The 18,584-nt window shown below is 41.0% G+C and overlaps 2 protein-coding genes across 4 annotated transcripts; one reads left to right on the plus strand and one right to left on the minus strand.

Moving 5' to 3' along the window:
- Positions 1 to 1,674: 1,674 nt before the first annotated feature.
- On the minus strand, positions 1,675 to 12,088 carry NUDT15 (nudix hydrolase 15). 3 transcript variants are annotated; one of them, XM_059042279.2, is made up of 3 exons: positions 11,846 to 12,080; positions 6,769 to 6,965; positions 1,675 to 3,361 (listed from the first exon to the last, which is right to left on the minus strand). In XM_059042279.2, the coding sequence occupies exons 1-3, from the start codon at positions 12,001 to 12,003 to the stop codon at positions 3,201 to 3,203; spliced, it is 516 nt and encodes a 171-aa protein (XP_058898262.1). In that variant the 5' UTR covers positions 12,004 to 12,080; the 3' UTR covers positions 1,675 to 3,200. The 3 variants fall into 3 exon arrangements, 1 of the variants encoding a protein (XP_058898262.1); XR_010837237.1 differs by having other exon boundaries at positions 1,948 to 3,361; positions 6,475 to 6,965; positions 11,846 to 12,088; XR_010837238.1 differs by lacking the exon at positions 1,675 to 3,361 and adding an exon at positions 4,207 to 4,359 and having other exon boundaries at positions 6,475 to 6,965; positions 11,846 to 12,088.
- Positions 12,089 to 17,621: 5,533 nt separating this feature from the next.
- On the plus strand, positions 17,622 to 18,067 carry LOC131743478 (large ribosomal subunit protein eL34-like). Its single transcript, XM_059042280.2, has one exon. It carries the CDS (start codon positions 17,664 to 17,666, stop codon positions 18,015 to 18,017), a length of 354 nt encoding a protein of 117 aa, XP_058898263.1. The 5' UTR covers positions 17,622 to 17,663; the 3' UTR covers positions 18,018 to 18,067.
- The last annotated feature ends 517 nt before the right edge of the window (positions 18,068 to 18,584 follow it).

The following is an 18,584-nucleotide window of genomic DNA, read 5'->3' on the forward strand; positions in this document are numbered from 1 at the left end:
TGAGGTATCACCTCACACTAGTCAGAATGGCCATCATCAAAAAGTCTACAAATAATAAATGCTGGAGAAGGTGTGGAGAAAAGGGAACCCTCCTACGCTGTTGGTAGGAATGTACATTGGTGCAGCCACTATTGAGAACAATATGGAGATTCCTTAAAAAACTAAAATACAGCTACCATATGATACAGCTATCCCACTGCTGGGCAGATATCCAGAAAAGATGAAAATGAATTCAAAAAGATATACACACCCCAATGTTCATAGCAGCACTATTTACAATAGTCAAGACATGAAAGCAACCTAAGTGTCCATCAACAGATGGATAAAGAAAATGTGGCACATATATACAATGGAATATTACTCAACCATAAAAAGGAATGAAATAATGCCATTTGCAGCAACATGGACAGACCTAGAGATTATCATACCAAGTGAAGTCAGTCAGACAAAGACAAACATCATATGATATCACTAATACGTAGAATCTAAAAAAATGATACAAATGAATTTACAAAGCAAACAGAGACTCAGACAGAAAAAAACTTACGATTACCAAAGGGGAAAAAGGGAGGGGAGGGATAAATTAGGAGTTTGGGATTAACAAATATACACTATTCGATATAAAATAAACAACAAGGACCTACTGTATAGCACAGGGAACTATATTCAGTATCTTGTAATAGCCTGTATCAGAAAAGAATCTGAAAAGGAATATGTGTGTGTGTATTTATATATGAATCACTTTGCTGTATACCTGAAACACAACATTGTAAACAACTATACTTCACTTAAAAAAAAATTACTAAGTACCCCAAAGAGTTCTTGTTTTTGTAGGATTTTATCTAGTGATAGGACCATATTAGGAATTAAAACCAAGAAATTTTAAGAATTTTTATTGATTTATTTACAAATAACAAAAACCCATAACTCAAAACCATTATATGCTAACATAATTTTTATAAAAAATATAGCTATTTTTCTTTAAAAAAAAAAGCAAAAGAACCAGTGAGAAGAGTGGCACTGTTTTACATTTTTGTCGATTTCTTTCACATCTAGCCGAATAGAAGAGAGCTAGACTCTCATATCTGCTTTGCATTCAGTCTGCTACAGTATCACACAACATGCAAACTCCTCTGTACACTCAGGAAAGAATGAGAATGAAAAAAGCAAATGAAGTCCTCGTATGACAAAAACAGCTTTAACCCTGAGGACCCCTGAAAGGGTCTTGAGGACTTCCCCAGGCCACACTTTGAGATCCACTGCCCTAGTTTAATCGCATTTTACACATAAGGAAGCTGAATCTCAGAGAGATCAACTGAGATCCCAAATGACAGGGCCTGTTAATGATGGGATACAGATACTGGATGGTTTGTCTCACTTCCCTTGCTTTAGGTTCTCAATCGGAAACCTGGGAAATACACCCTAAAGACCTGTCCTGTTTGCTGTAGTTGCAGGGACTGTCACAATATATTACCCCCAATTTTTTTGATTTAAATAAAACAGAAGAGGAAAATCAACAAATGTGATAAATACTGCAACGGGCATGCTGCGTTAGCACCTGAATTAGGTTCTCTATTAGAAATGAAACACTAAGACAAATTCTGCACTCTCCTCCATGCACACTGGTAATGACAAACAGCACGGTCAAACCACAGAGTAATATGGAAAGCAGAATTACCACAACATCACCATTTATCACATTTTGAGTCTGAAATACAATTCATGACACAATCCCTGAAAATTTTTCACAAGTACAGGCTGAAACGGTATTGGGTATATTAAGAGACTCCAAATAAATTACTGGCAATCATGTGGGACTTTTCAGCTAAAATGGAGTTGTTCTGAAATATAGATATTTTTCATTCTTTAACAGGACCTTATTTTGCCTTTAATGTATGGGTTGGCCAAAAAGTTCCTTTGGTTTTTTGGGTAAAAATAAAAGACACATTTTTCATTTTCACCAAGAACTTCATTGAACAACGTATTCACCCTTTTGTTCCACTACCTTCTGCCATTTTTCAGGCAACTTCATAATTCCTTCTTCCCAAAACTTTTTATCTTTTTGACCAAAGAACTGTTCCAGGTGCCTTTTACAGTCTTCCAGGGAATTGAAATTTCTTCCATTAAGAGAATTTTGTAAAGACCGAAATAAATGGAAATCCGAAGGTGCAATGTCTGGTGAATAGGGTGGAGGAATCAGAACTTCCCAGCCAAGCTGTGACAGTTTTTGCCTGGTCATCAAAGAAACATGTGGTCTTGTGGTATCCTGATGGAAGATTATATGTTTTCTGTTGACTAATTCTGGACGCTTTTCATCGAGTGCTGCTTTCAGTTGATCTAACTGGGAGCAGTACTTGTTGGAATTAATTGTTTGGTTTTCCGGAAGGAGCTCATAATAGAGGACTCCCTTCCAATCCCACCATATACACAGCATCACTTTCTTTGGATGAAGACCGGCCTTTGGTGTGCTTGGTGGTGGTTCATTTCTCTTGCCCCACGATCTCTTCCGTTCCACATTATTGTACAGTATCCATTTTTCATTGCCCATCACAATTTGTTTTAAAAATGGAACGTTTTCATTACGTTTCAGTAGAGAATTGCATGCGGAAATACGGTCAAGAAGGTTTTTTTCGCTTAACTTATGTGGAACCCAAACGTCAAAGCGATTCATATAACCAAGCTGGTGCAAATGATTTTCAACGCTTGATTTGGATATTTTGAGTATGTCGGCAATCTCCCGAGTGGTATAACGTCGATTGCTCTCAATTAATGTCTCGATTTGATCGCTATCAACTTCAACTGGTCTACCTGACCGTGGAGCATCATCCAGCGAGAAATCTCCAGCACGAAACTTCGCAAACCACTTCTGACACGTTCGCTCAGTCACAGCACCTTCTCCATACACTGCGCAAATCTTTTTTTGCGTTTCAGTTGCATTTTTACCTTTCTTGAAATAATCAAGCATAATATGCCGAAAATGTTGCTTTTTTTCTTCCATCTTCTATATTAAAATGGCTACACAACAATTCACCAATTTTGATGTGTTTTTTTAAATACACGCTGATATGACAGCTGTCACAATAGAATCCAAAAAAATTGTTTCGAATGAAGTTAAACACAACTAAGCACTACCTGAGCCATCTTATGGGAAAACAAGACGAACTTTTTTTTTTTGGCTAACCCATTAAAAAAAAAAAAAATCAGGGAGTCTCCTTGTTCACCTCTAGGTGATTTCCTTTGTATCCGACCAGATGATCCAAATCTTCTTTAAATGGATCATAGCCTTGTTCCTTTAAACAACGTAGTGCCCAGAAAAGCTGGTCCAGGGGAGGAAATTCTTCCCAAGGAACCCACTCCCAACCTAGAAAAGAAAGGTATCAAAGTAATTTCTTTAGATGAAAGGAAACAAAGGGTATTTATTTTGGCAAGTTAACCTATACTAAGAAAAATTAATTAAATTTAAAAATGGTTTGCTACTAATAAAATGAAGTGCAATAGTGATGTTAGCTTGGCTATATAAAGATAATTTGCGTTTCGAATGAAGATCTTAAGAAGAGAATGATGATCATTTAAAACATGCTGTTATTTGAATATGAAGCCAAGTTTACAAAGGCCACATTGTGGTAAAACCCAGATTTAATACCATTCAATTTTCATTTAAATATCTTAAGTTAAATATCTTGAGTTAAACAAGACTCACAGAATTTTATATATTGCATTGACACTACAGGTTAAACTAATTAAAATAAGCCACTTTCCTCACCTACAAAATAAGGTAGATTACAAAATTTCTCAGCTATTCTCCATTTCTTAAAAAAGTAATGGAAGCTGTACAGAGAATAAAAAGTATTCTCTGTGCTGTGGTATATTTTAGATAGAAAGACAAGAATGGAAGTTGTCTTCTTAAAAATCCACTGAAAGGTGAAAGATTTAGGTGTCTATTAGTTGTAAAGTACATGAAATCCTGGAAAAATATTCTAGGGGATGGTGTTTTCTTTGATGATTTAAATGTAAATAACATGAAAGCACAGATGCCCGTGACAGGTGAATGCTTAAATATTATGATATTAATAATACAGAAATATAATGATTATTAGAACTCCATTTTCTAAATTAGTTTATGATTACATGCAGAGAGAGAGAGAGAGAGAGAGAGAGAGAGGGAGAGAGGGAGAGAGAGAGGGAGAGGAGGAGGGAGACACTCACAATGTGTTGGAAGATGCTCAATTAACTGAGTCTCAAGAGAGCTGCAGTAAAGTTTATCTTAGGGGCCCCCTGGAAAACGAAGCAACTGGATAATCCTTCTAAGTATAAACAGATGGCTGGAGGAAACTGAAGCAGGCAATCCAGATCCAGGACCTGACGAACATGGGGCAGAAACTGCATGCTTATATTATAAATAAAACGAAGACCCCCGAGTGCCTGCACCTTGGCCAGGTTATCAGCTCCCCCAGTGAACCTGGTACAATCCTGCCTCCCACTTCTTAAGGCATGAATAATTTTTGTTGTACCCTAGGCCAGCTGAAGGCCTTTGGATACTTTCTGTGTGTTTCTTTGTGTGACATTGTGATGTAAGAAATAGGTATTTGGTCTTCATCCCTGTTTCCTGGCAGGGTTCCTAAAATCTTTGTAATTTCCTGAGTGACAGGAATCAGAGGAGCATCTTTTGTTTTCCGTAATAAGCTCCTTTCAACCAATGCTGAGTTTATGCTAATAAGATGGCTGGTGGCTGGGGACCCCTAGAGAGTTTCAGGATGGGGGCTGGTGACCAGAAAGACCCAGGCGTGATCACAGGGTTGGAACTTTCAGCCCACCTCTCACCCCACACTCCACCTTAGGGGTGGAGAGGGGCTGGAGACTGAGTTAACAGCCAATGGACATTGATTTAACCCATCACAGTAATAATAATCCCATTACATAGGAACCTCCATAAAAACTCTACACAACTGGGTTCAGAGAGCTTCTGTGTTGAACACATCGAGGTGCTGGGAGGGTGGCATGTCCAGAGAGGGCATGAAAGTCCTGTGCCCCCTCCCCAGACCTGGCCCTACCTCTTTCATTTGGCTGTTCCTGAGCTGTACCCTTTAAAACAAACTGGTAATGTAAGGAGAGTGTTTTCCTTAATTCTGTGGGACACTCTAGCAAATTACTGAAGAGGGGGTTATGGGAGCCTCGATTTATGGCCAGGCAGTCAAAAGTACAGGAGGCCTAGACGTGAGATTGACATTGGTAATGGGCACAGTCTCATGGGACTGAGCTCTTTAACTTTTCGGATCCAAGTAGATAGTGTAAGAATTGAACTGAATTATAGGACACCCAACTGATGTCTGGAGAGTTGGAGAATTATTTAGTGTGAGGAAAAAAGTCCACACATTTGGTATGAGAAGTGTTGTGAGTAAAAACAGTTCAGACTTTGCTAGCTCATTTTAAACGATTCCAAGTAGTCACCTATTTTATAAAAAATCTTATATGACTCAACGGGCCTTCAGATAGAACATGCCCTTCTGTTCATTCAATCAAGTCAGTCTGTAAAACACTTCAGACATGATTTATTCATTCTAGTAATGTCACTTCCTTCAGGCTCTGCACACATGCCCCCTTCTCAGAAACCCTCCCTGACCACCCCACCTGACACAACACCCATGAATCTTTACACAGCTTTACTTTTATTCTTACTCCTATCATCACTATCATAAAATATGTGCTCCCCCAGATAAAATGTAAAGTCCAGGAGGGCACGGACTTTTTTTTTTTTTTTTTGCGGTACGCGGGCCTCTCACTGTTGCGGCCTCTCCCGTTGCGGAGCACAGGCTCCGGACGTGCAGCCTCAATGGCCATGGCTCACGGGCCCAGCCGCTCCGCGGCACGTGGGATCCTCCCGGACCGGGGCACGAACCCGTGTCCCCTGCATCGGCAGGCGGACGGACTCCCAACCACTAAGCCACCAGGGAAGCCCCAGGGACTTTGTTTCAAACATTACTTTTCCTTTAGTGCTTAGAACAATGTCTGGCACACAGTACTCAGCAAGTATTTGTGAATGAAAAGATTTTCTCTATTAGAGGAGAAATTAAACGTTTGGAGGAGTGATCCTACACGAGACCACCTGGCTAAGGTTTCTTATGGCAAATAATATATTGAACAAGTTTGATATTTTACTCTTTAGTTCCTTTTATCATGCAGTTTTATGAAATTTGAAGAGAGATGATACATGCAAAGCCCTAAGAACAATGCTTAGTACACAGTAAATAACAGAATATCAGTTATTGTCAGTAAAGCTTTCAGAGCACTCAATTCAACACAGAGGGTAACAGCTAAGTGTTTTGTCAAGTTAAGCATTCTCTATAAAAGAAAGTTTCACCTCTCTTGCACAGGTGAGAAAACTGAGGAAGGCACATTAAATGTTTTGCTTAAAAATCACAGTGTGAAACAAAATTAAACACTAAACAATAAAACTAACATTTACTGAGTACTTACTGTGTTCACTAGGCCAGGCCCGTTGTATGTAACAACTCATTTCATCCTTACAATGAGAAAAGAGGCCCAGAGACCTAAATAACTTGCCCAAGGTTACAAACCTCTAAGTAGAAGAACCAGGATGAGAACCAAGTAGTCTGGCTCTAGGCCCAGTTCTCTTTCTTGTTCTGTCCTTATGTATCCAGGATTTAAGTATATTTACATTCTAACTGAAGTATAATTATATTCTAATCTAATTCTCTTCCTTCAGACCATATGCTCTCATAGAAAATGCATTATTTATAATTCTCTTACTTTCATTTTTCTCAGGCTCTACATTCTTTGGTTCTGAATCATGAGTCATGTCCACCTCTCCTTTCATTAAAATAGTGACATAATGGTAATTCTCTTCCTCAACGAAAGAATTCACAACCGAGGCAAAGCGAACATTTTTCAAGTGAAGAGATGCTTCTTCCCAGGTTTCCCTTTGAGCACATTCTTCCCAGCTTTCACTGAAAAACAGAAACACACCACCGTATTCAATACTATTTATGCATATTTTTTTTTGCCATGAAATTCCTGGCTAGAAATTCCTAGTGTAAAGCAAAAAGAGCTGTAATTGGTTCACGCTTTACAACAATAAATCAACAACCCTCTTTTGACACTGTTTATCCTATATCAAGTATCTGAAGACCAAAAGGACTTCATATTGAACAAAAAAATGAACATTTAGCCAATTCAGCACTAGTTCATGTGCCTGGAAGCAGCATGCAACCAGGAGGTGGTTTAAATATATCAGTTAAGAGCACAGCTTTGGAGTGAACTAGACCTGGGTTTGAGTTCAAAGTCCATTATTTTCCACCTTAGACAAGTAAGAAGATAATGCTACTTTCTCATGGGGGTAAGTGTATCAAGAAGTGGACACTGTCTTTTCAGAAGGCTCAAAATTGAGGGCAACAGGCTCAGGCATTCATGAAATATTAAAATACACTGATGTGATTAGTTCACCTTCAACGTATGATCCATAATAACTAGATATTAACAAAAATGCTGATATTCCAAAAGTTACAAAAATCTGTATATAAATTAAAACATTTCACTGCAGTTTTCATACGAGACAAGATTAAAAATATATAATATCTCCCTTTAGAAACTGTTCCAAATGAAATTTTATACAATCAGATAAAATATGAGTATTGAATGAAAACAAATATTATTAAAAGAAATCATTAGTGTGATTCAGTTTTTCTAAAAATCATTTCATATGCATTTAGATTAAATTTCCAAATATTTATGAAGCACTTAGTGTGATATTCAGCAAAAAAGAATACTGTTTCTCTATCTTTTCTAACCTTGAATATTTTTGTATCTCTAATGATCTAAACTACTGTCACTACCCAGTCTACACAGGAAGACAGATTTGGGAGGGAGTTGTGCGTTTTCAGCTGCAGGAACATCCCTCTTCCTCCTGATGAGGACCAGCTCTGCCTTGAAATCAAGTGAGAGGCCCTCCAAGAGAATTAGTCACAGAGACTGGGTGAGACTCTCAAGAAGGAGGTACTGGTATGTTACTCCCCAGTTAAAGACCGAGCTGTGGAACCTCACAGGTCTACCCCAGTGCATTGGAGCAGAGGTGTAGGAGGGAAAGAGCTCTTGGGGTAAGTCTGAAATGTGTCCCGTGGTGTTTAAGGATGCATGTGAATACACAGGTGATGCTCACTCCCACTTTAGGAATCTGGAAGGCAGGAGAGTGGCTAAAGCAGCCCACGATGGCTGAGCAGAGAAAATGGGCAGCAGTGAAAGCATCCTTCCCAACGTGTGTTTCCTTTGGGCCAAGCAGATGCTACAAGAGACTGCTGGGGGCCCCATCAGAAAGAAAATGTAGCGTGGTGTGCTAACAGCAGGAGCTGGTGGCCAGCGTCACAAAAAGTCAGTCACCTATGTCAGGGAACTGTGCAGTGTAGATATCCTTGTAGGACTTCCAACCAACCAATAAACATACCCTAAGAAAGAGAGCACGCAGACTTCCCTGGTGGCACAGTGGTTAAGAATCCGCCTGACAATGCAGGCGACACGGGTTGGATCCCTGGTCCGGGAAGATCCCACATGTGGCAGAGCAACTAAGCCCGTGCGCCACAATTACTGAACCTGTGCTCTAGAGCCTGCGAGCCACAACTACTGAGCCTGCGTGCCACAACTACTGAAGCCCCCGCACCACAACGAAGAGCAGCCCCTGCTTGCCACAACTAGAGAAAACCTGCACGCAGCAACAAAGACCCAATGCAGCCAAAAATAAATAAAATAAATTTTAAAAAAGAAAGAAAGAGCACGCCTGTGAATACTGCACCCAGAGGGCACATAACATAGATCACAGCACCACCACTCAAGTAAAAGTTTTGCTCCCTCCCCTCCTTCCTCAACACATCAGAAAAAGAAACCAGAAACAGTGAGAAGAGGAGGAGGTAGAGGAAGCAAAACAATGGCCCACATCTCGTTTCCCCACTACAAAGGAAAGCTAAATGCCTGGAAGAGGATCATAATAACCAAAATATGATTTACTTTTATAATCAAGTGAAAGTGAGACAGGCTGGGACTGGGATCCTTTACTGCAGTGCTTGCACCTGGACTAACATCTCCTCTCCTTGAACAACAGAATACAAAGAAACTGTAAGGGACGACGAAAACTAACTGCACCCATGTACGGTTGGGGCAAACTGTGAACAAAGATACAAAAAGGCCAAAACCCAACTGCCACTTTTGAGGCGTCAGGAGCAAAACCAGGGTACCACACACGACACAGGCACCCGGCACCACCAAGGAAGTGGAGAGATCACCTAAGCCACCCCTCCAGCCCAAAGCACCTATCCACTCCCACCTTCACCCCGTTTAAGGGACCAACTCGCCGGCCTCAGGGAGCGAGCAGGGGCACCTGTTACTTGTTCCCTCTCATGCTGTAGCATGAGTCCCAATAAAGTCTTGCCAGAATTCCTTTGTCTGATCAATTTCTATTGATTAAAGAGTTCAAGAACCCAGGTTGGTAACAAGAGGAAAACAACTGAATTTTCACAAAACGTCATGGAGAAGCAGAGAAGGGAAAGACAAATCATGTCTGAAGACAATGAAAAGAGAAAATAAAGCCACTTCCTTCCCGTTTGTTTCCCATCGATTTAGCCCATTCCGTTTACCAGTTATACAAAGATAAGTGATGGGCTTCCCTGGTGGCGCAGTGGTTGAGAGTCCGCCTGCCGATGCAGGGGACGCGGGTTCGTGCCCCGGTCCGGGAAGATCCCACGTGCCGCGGAGTGGCTGGGCCCGTGAGCCATGGCCGCTGAGCCTGCGCGTCCGGAGCCTGTGCTCCGCAACGGGAGAGGCCGCAACAGTGAGAGGGCCGCGTACCGCAAAACAAACAAACAAAGATAAGTGAAAGCACACATGTGAAGAGCTTAGCATAACACCTAGCACTTCGTAAAAAAGGTCATTAAAGTTCAATTTTGGCCATTATCATTCAATATGAGTCAAGATGCCAATACTGTCTTGTGTTACTGTTAGGACAGCTATCTCAAACCACTACTCTAGAAATTACACATTCTAAATAGTGCTTAATTTGTGATCTAACTGTGGCGAATGCTCCCCCGCCCCCCAAACTGACAAAGTACAATATGGTGTGCTTGTCTGGGCAATTTGATTCTTAATCTAGGCATTTTATTATTTATTAAGTGATAGCTTATCTTAATTATCTAAAAACGGGAAACTTACTGATGCTTTTAAAAATTCTGAAGACCATTTAAACAATTCCCTGTGCTAGAAGATAAGAATTCCATATTCTATAAAGATCTAAGTCTGATTAAAAGGCACTAGGATCAAGTCCCTACTTCTAACAACCACTTTATAAGAAATAGGTAAATTAGAAGAATATAGTCATAATGTGAGAAATTCAAATGACCCATATTCAACATGGCATAGGAAAAAGGGAAGGGCGGGTACTGCTAGATTAAGAGACTTAAAAAAATGTGTCAATCACATGCAACATGTGCCCTTCCTTTAATCTGAATTGGTACAAAACAGTAAAAAGACATTTTCAAGACAACTGCAGAAAATGGTACAGACTGGGTAACAGATGCTATAAAATATTTTAAGGTTTGAAAATGGTATTGTTACTTTTTTAAAAAAGCCTATTACAGATAGATACTGAATTACTTAGGGGTGGTGTAATAAGATGCCTGCTTTCCTTTAAAATAGTTTAGAAAACAAGGGGTGTGTGTGTCTGTTTGCCAGGAGGGAGGAGCAGTAAAGATGAAACAAGAACAAACTGAGTAATGGGTACATGAGGATGCACTGACTATTCTATTTTTATGTATGTTTGAAACTTTCTATACAAAAGGAAAACCAAGCTGTGTCTTGAACGCTTTATTCACACTTTGAGATAGATCATTTACCAGAGCGCTTGCACCTGAACAAAGGTAGAGGCTAAAACAATAACTGCACGCATGCGCAGTTGGGGCAATTAGAAACAAGCTATAAAAAGGCCACAAACCAACTGCCATTTCGGAGCTGCTGAGAGCAAAGCAGGGTACCACGTATGATTCCCACACACAGCACCACCAAGGGGTTAGGCGGGCCACCTAAGCTGCGCCTCCTGCACATCCCGCAGATCCATCCCTATTCTCACCCCATTTAAGGAACCAGCCCACCACCACGTCCCCTCCAGGGCAGCCGAACAAGGGCACCTGTGTCTGGTTCTCGCTCCCTCTTGCTATAGCATGAGCCCCAATAAACTTCGCCTAAATTCCTCATCTGGCATCTTATCAACTTCTATTGATTAAAGAGTTCAAGAGCCTGGATGAATCCACCTTCTAGCACAATCTCAGCCTTTTTTCACCCTTGTGTAGAACTTTCTTTGTCGGGTCTGACACATCATCAAATCACAATATGCCAAAGCAAAAGAGAAACTGAGGCCCAGAGTTTCAGTCGCCCATTCGCTTGGTTAGAGCGCAACTAAACTTACTGGAGCAGGAAACACGGAATATATCCATGTGCGTTTAAATCACCAGCAAACCATGCAAAAGCCTTAACAGAACTACATTGATCGCGGCCTATAAACACCAACTTCCGGTCTCTCAACTGCGAACAGTAAGAAAAACACAACTCACCAGCCAACTCCCAGCCGCGTCAGGTCTCGCGAGGAGCTGATGGCGCAGGCGCAGCACACACGGGAACGAGGAAATCTCTTTCAGCCATACCCAGCGCAGTGCCCCCTCCCGGCCCGAGAGGAGAAAAGAGGAACGCGCGAGAAATGACGCAGCGTCGGCGCGCACGCACGGACGCATGCAGGGAGCGAGGTAGTCCTTCCCGCGCATGTCCCGCTTTCCCCGTCCGCCAGGCGGCTGCTTACCCGAACTCCAAGTGGCCCCCGGGAAGTTGGAAATTGCCGGCTCCAAATGACCCTTTCCTCTTCCCCAGGAGGACGCAGCGAGGATGCCTGCAGCTGGTCACCACTACTCCTACTCCGACTCCTGGGCGCCGCCCCCGCGCCTCCGCACTGGCCGTCATAGCGCGAGAGGACCTCACGGGCCGCGGCAGGAAGTGACGTTCTCTTTGCCCCGCCCCCGGGGCCGTCGCCAATCTCCCTGAGCAGGTGAGGGACTGCAAATCACGGTGGGATCCCCCGGGAATCCGCCGCTTCTCCTTTGTTCGTGGTGTCTCTCCCTCATCTACGGGTCCAAACTTGTGAAGGTTGTTTCCTCCCTAGAGACTGTGTGGCCAGAGTTTGGCTTTAACTAATGCTGTTTACTGTTGCACTTAAAACATTCATTATTTATCTACTCTCAGATTCCTCCATGCACTTAACCAGCCACCTACTTTTATAAACCTCTGTGTCTTTGCACATCTTTTTTTTTTTTTTTTTAAATAAATGAGCTTCACCACAGTAAACTCATTACACTATAGCTCAAATCAGTGTGGTACCGGAGCAAGGACAAATAGTATAGGAACATCCTGGTATGAATAACTGAATATTAACAAATCATGGGAATAAAAGCACTAATCAGTTATGCTGGGACGAATTAGTTACCTAAATAGGAGGAAAAATAGACGCTGTTCCAGTTGTTTGCATGCCATGCACCAACAAAAAAATCCCAACTGAATCAGAGTTGTAATGAAAACAAGCTACTAAAAACAAATGACTGGTTTCTGGTTGGAGACTTTTTTAAAAAATTAATGTAAATTAAGTTTTACTTCTAAAATAATGTGCACATAATTTTTAAAAGTCAAATGGTGCAGAAGCTGTAAGAAGAACAACCTTAGTTTCCAGTCATGCTTCCATTCACTTTTAACTTTTTGTTTGGGGGTGTTTTTGGTCCCGGCATGCCAGGTCTTAGTTCCCAGACCAGGGATCAAACCTGTGCCCCTGCATTGGGAGTGCAGAGTCTTAACCACTGGACTGCCAGGGAAGTCCCTGCTTTTAACTTTGAACTGTTATTTCTGATATTTGTTTATATATTTTTAAGTAATATGCTTATTCTGCATGTTACGGTCAATGAAGACTGATTCAACATTTTTATAGCATTTCTCCTTCCACCCAGAAACTCAACAGCCTTCAATGTGGTGTGCACCACAAAAATACTCCATGATAGTTTCCCAAATAAAAATTGTCAACATATGAAAGGATAATACATCACGAATGGGGTTATTCCCAGAAATACAAGTCTGGCTTGAAATTTGAAAACTCAATCTATGTAATTCACCATGCTAAAAGAGGGGGAAAGGAAACACATGTTATCATTTTAATAGATGCAGAAAATAATTTGATAAAATTCAGTACTCATTCAAGATTTTTTTAAAAAAGCAAACTAGAAATAAGAGGGAATTTTAACAACCTTAGGTAAGGTATCTACAAAGAGCTACAGCTCACATCATATTTAATGATTGTTATGGCTGAATCATGTCCCCCCAAAATTCACATTTTGAAATCCTAACCCGCAATACCTCAGAATATAACTGTATTTGTAGACAGGATCTTTAAAGAGGTAATTAAGTTAAAATGAGGTCATTAGGATTAATCCTAATCCAATATGACTGGTGTCCTTAAAGAAGAGGAGATTAAGACACAGACACAGATAAGGACAGAAGACCATGTGAAAACAGGAAGAAAACAGCCATCTGCAAGACAATGAGTGAGGCCTCAGAAAAAGCCAACCCCACTGACACCTTGATCTTCAATTCTAGACTCTAGAGTTTGAGAAAATACATTTCTGTTGTTTAGGCCACCTAGTCTGTGGTACTCTGTTATGGCAGCCCCAGCAAACTAATACAACAGTGAATGAGTAAGATTTGAGAGAAGCAAGGATAGCCACACTCAGCACTTTTAGTCGTCATATTGCTGGAGGTTCTAGTTAAAACTAAAAAATCAAGAAAAATCACTAAAGGACAGTTAAATTGGAAAAGAAGTAGCTGACCTTATTCACAGACAATCCTAAGGAATCCACAAAAAAAGCTACCAGAATAAGTGAGTTTAGCAAGTTCATAGGATTCAAGGTCAATATACAAAATCAATTATATTTCTATACACTAGCAATGAATAATCAGAAGATTCTAAAATTACCATGAGAGCTTTCATGGTGGCGCAGTGGTTGAGAGTCCACCTGCCGATGCAGGGGACGTGAGTTTGTGCCCCGGCCTGCGAGGATCCCACATGCCGCGGAGCGTCTGGGCCCGTGAGCCATGGCCGCTGAGCCTGCGCATCCGGAGCCTGTGCTCCGCAACGGGAGAGGCCACAACAGTCAGAGGCCCGCGTACCACAAAAAATTAAAAAAATAAAAAAAATTTAAAAAAATGAAAAATAAAATTACCATGAAAAATTGAAAATATAAAATACTAGGGGCTTCATGGTGGCCCAGTGGTTAAGACTCTGCACTTCCAATGCAGGGGGTGCAGGTTCGATCCCTGGTCAGGGAACTAAGATCCCACATGCTGTATGGTGTGTCCAAGAAGTAAATAAAATAAATGGACATGCTACTAAACAATATGTACTAGACAACAATGTGGTGTGCTCCAAGGACAAAGAACAAGATAAATTCAAAGGGCCAATATTGCCAGAACAGAGTTACAGGACTCCTATCACTGTCAGAATGTGACCATTGCAATGTTCCAGAGTCCTCCCAGGCAGCATGCCCTGTCCCTTTCCCATCCCATATAAGGAAAGGTATTTGCCCCGTTCTTCTCCCGCTCCCCACACTGAGAGTATACATACTCTGCCCAGTGAGCAGATGACTTACAGGTTCCCTGACTATAAAAACAGACCAGAAACCCACGCTCATGGTCGACTTTCCCTGGCTACCAGGAAGTCGGCCCGCTGTTCTTGTAGCAACTCTTCTCTTGAATAAACTATATCTTCCTTTTGTTCTGCCTTGTGTCTGGAAATTCTTTTCCGACCTGTGCTCGGGCCAAGACAAGCAATTAATGTTTAAAACAATTTTAAAAATAAAATACTAAAGGGTAAATTTAGCAAAAGAGGTTCAAGACCTGTACACTGAAAACTAACCTTACTGAGGGAAGTTAAAGAAGATTTAAAGAAATGGGGAGAGATACTGTGATCATGAATCAGAAGACTCCATATTGTTAAGCTATCAATTTTCTTCGCATAAACTCAATGAAATCCTAACCATAATGCCAGAAGCCTTTTTTTTTTTCCAGTAGAAACTGACAGGCTGATTCTAAAATTTGTATGGAAATACAAAGGGCTAGAAAAATCAAAACAATTAAAAAATTTTGGAGGATTCATACCACCTGATTTCAGACTTAGGATAAAGCCACACTAATCAGGAGAGCATAGTACGGGTAAAAGCATAGACACATAAATCAATGGAAAAGAAGAGAGAAACCAGAAATAGACCTATGGATTTTTGGTTAATTTTTGAAAAATTTTCAAAGGAAATTCAAGAGAAAAGATAGTCGTTTTTTAACAAATGGCTCTAGCACAATGTGACATACGAATGTTAAAAAAAAAAAGCTTTGATCTATACCTGGCACCATGTATAACAATTAAAAAGGATTGTAGACCTACATAAAAACAGCTGAAAGTATAAATTTTCTAGACGAAAATATAAGAGAAAAGCTTTGCTATTTGGGGTTAGGCATAAACTTCTTAGATATGACACCAAAGGCATGATCCATAAAAGAAAAATTGTTTAGTTGGACTTCCTCAAAATTTAAAATTTACTCTCTCTGAGAGACACTGCTATGGACTGAATTGTATCTCCCCACAGACTTATACGTTGAAGGCCTACCCCCCAATATATCTGATTATGGAGCCTTTAGGAGGTAATTAGATTTAGATGAGATCATGAAGGTGGGATCCTCATAATGAGATTAGTGACTTTATAAGGAGACCAGAGAGCTTGATCTCTCTTTCCCCACCATGTGCGGAAACAGCCAGAAGGTGGCAGTCTGCAAGCCAGAAAGAGCTCTCACCAGGTACTGAATCTGCTGGCATCTTGATCTTGGACATCTCAGCCTCCAGAGCTGTGAGAAATAACTGTTGTTTAAACCACCCAGTCTACAACATTTTATTATAGCTGCTGAGCTGCTAAGACAAAATATTTAAGAAAATGAAGAGAGAAACTACAGGCGTGGGAGAAAATATTTGCAAAGCATATTTCTGCTAAAGGACTTGGATCTAGAATATGTAAGGAATCCTCAAAACCCAACAATAAAGCAAACAAGTTAATAAGTAAATAGGGAAAATAATTAAAACTATATTTCACCAAAAAGAAATATGGGTGGCAAATAAGCATGTGAAAAGATACTCAAGTCATTAAAAATTTAAACTACACTGAGGTACTGGTACACATCTATTACAATGAATAAGATTAAAAAAACAACAACAACAGAAAAACTGGTATTACTAACTACTGCTGTGGATACAGACTAGTTAGAACTCTCATACGTTGTTGGTAAGAATGGAAAATGGTACAAACACTTTGGCAAACAACTTACTATTTCATATAATGTTAAGCATATGCTTATCACACAACTCAGCGGTTCCATTCTTAGATATTTACCCAAGAGAAATGAAAACTTATCTTCATTCAAACACCTGTATGCAAAGGTTACAGAGGCTTTATTTGTCATCATCAAAAACTGGAAATAACTCACATGTTCTTCAACTGGTGAATGGATAAATCTACTATAGTACGTTCATACAATGGAAGAAGACTCAGCAATGCAAGGAGTGAACTTCTGATACACTTAATAGCATGGATGAATCTCAGTTGCATTATGCTAAGTGAAATAAATCAGATATAAAAAGCTACCAGCTGTTTGGATCCATTGGCGTGACATTCTGAAAGAGGTAAAACTATGGACGCAGAAAACAGGTTACTACCTGCCTGGGGCTGAGGGTATAAGGAGGTTGACCACAAAAGGACACGAGGGGGCTTCCCTGGTGGCGCAGTGGTTGAGAATCCGCCTGCCGATGCAGGAGACACGGGTTCGTGCCCTGGTCCGGGAAGATCCCACATGCCGCGGAGCAACTAAGCCCGTGAGCCATGGCCGCTGAGCCTGCGCGTCCGGAGCCTGTGCTCCGCAATGGGAGAGGCCACAACAGTGAGAGGCCCGCATACCGCAAAAAAAAAGGACACGAGGGATTTTTTTGGGTGAAGCAACTGTTCTATGTCCCGATTGTGGTGGTGGTAACATGGCTATGTGTTTGTCAAAACTCAGAACTGTACATTAAATGGGTGAGTTTTACTGTATGTAATTAAATCTCAACAAATCTGAGTTAAAAAAGAACAGAATAATGCACCGTGGACTTGAGAAAGGAAAAGTCAAGATGCCATTCATCAGTGGTGAGATTGAAGACATCGCAGAGCTAAGCTGCTCTTTTAACAGTATCAGAAGTTGTCATCCTTGTGGGTAGAGTTGTGTAGATGGTGATGTCTCCCAGAAGGCTAGCCTTAGGCTGGAGCTAAGGGGAGACAGGTTCCTCCTCTCACTGGGCCTTAGAGGATTCGAGGAGCCTGAGCTCTGGGGGAATGGGGAGTGATGTCCGCGGTCACAGGCATCTCCTGTGTTAAGGAGAGTAGGCTACTCCTAAAACATAGTAGGAAGTCCGGGGCTAAAAGGAGTGGGTAGGTAAGGACATTGACATTCAGAAGTCACATTTTGGTTTTTTCTTCTTCCTCTTCCGGGGACGGTACTTAGAGGCATTCAGGATGGTTCAGCGTTTGACATACCGTCGTAGGCTGTCCTACAATACAGCCTCTAACAAAACCAGGCTGTCCCGAACCCCTGGTAATAGAATTGTTTACCTTTATACCAAGAAAGTTGGGAAAGCACCAAAATCCGTATGTGGTGTGTGCCCAGGCCGACTTAGAGGAGTTCGTGCTGTGAGACCTAAAGTTCTTATGAGGTTGTCTAAAACGAAAAAACATGTTAGCCGGGCCTATGGTGGTTCCATGTGTGCTAAATGTGTCCGTGACAGGATCAAGTGCGCTTTCCTCATTGAGGAGCAAAAAATCGTTGTGAAAGTGTTGAAAGCACAAGCACAGAGTCAGAAAGCTAAATAAAAAAATGAAGCTTCTTTGAGTAATAAAAAAATCAAAAAGCAAAAAAAAAAAAAAAAAAAGAAGTCACATTTTGTCGACAGTTTAAAGTTTTCCTCTACTACGTTGTAATTCCATTTTGCTATCCTGAAACCTTCAGTAAAGTCTAGTTATATGTTACAGCCTGGTCTTAACTTGCTTTGAAGGGCTGGGATGGGCCTGGGTTTACCTTCCCATGAAGGAGTGAAAAAAGAAAGGCGTAGGGCCAGAGAGCTTTGAGGTCAAGGAGAATGTCTTTGATCTCACTGCCCCGTGTACTCAGACCAGTGATTAACACATGAGTGCCCTATAAATGAATACTTAAACGAAAGCTTCTCTCCTCATTATCATTTAAGCAAACTAGAAAACAACTTCTCTCAAAATCTTTATGCTGATTTATGTGAACTACAAATGGTTATGAAAGGAAAAAGGCACCAAGCTGATGATGTTTAGGACTCCTCCAAGAGAAACATAAATCAAGCCACGTAGATGTTACTTATTCTAAGTAGAGAATCCACATACCAAAATTCCTTTCTGCAGGACCCCCCAACC

Source organism: Kogia breviceps, chromosome 16 (genome assembly GCF_026419965.1).
Source record: "Kogia breviceps isolate mKogBre1 chromosome 16, mKogBre1 haplotype 1, whole genome shotgun sequence".
NCBI lineage: Eukaryota > Metazoa > Chordata > Mammalia > Artiodactyla > Physeteridae > Kogia > Kogia breviceps.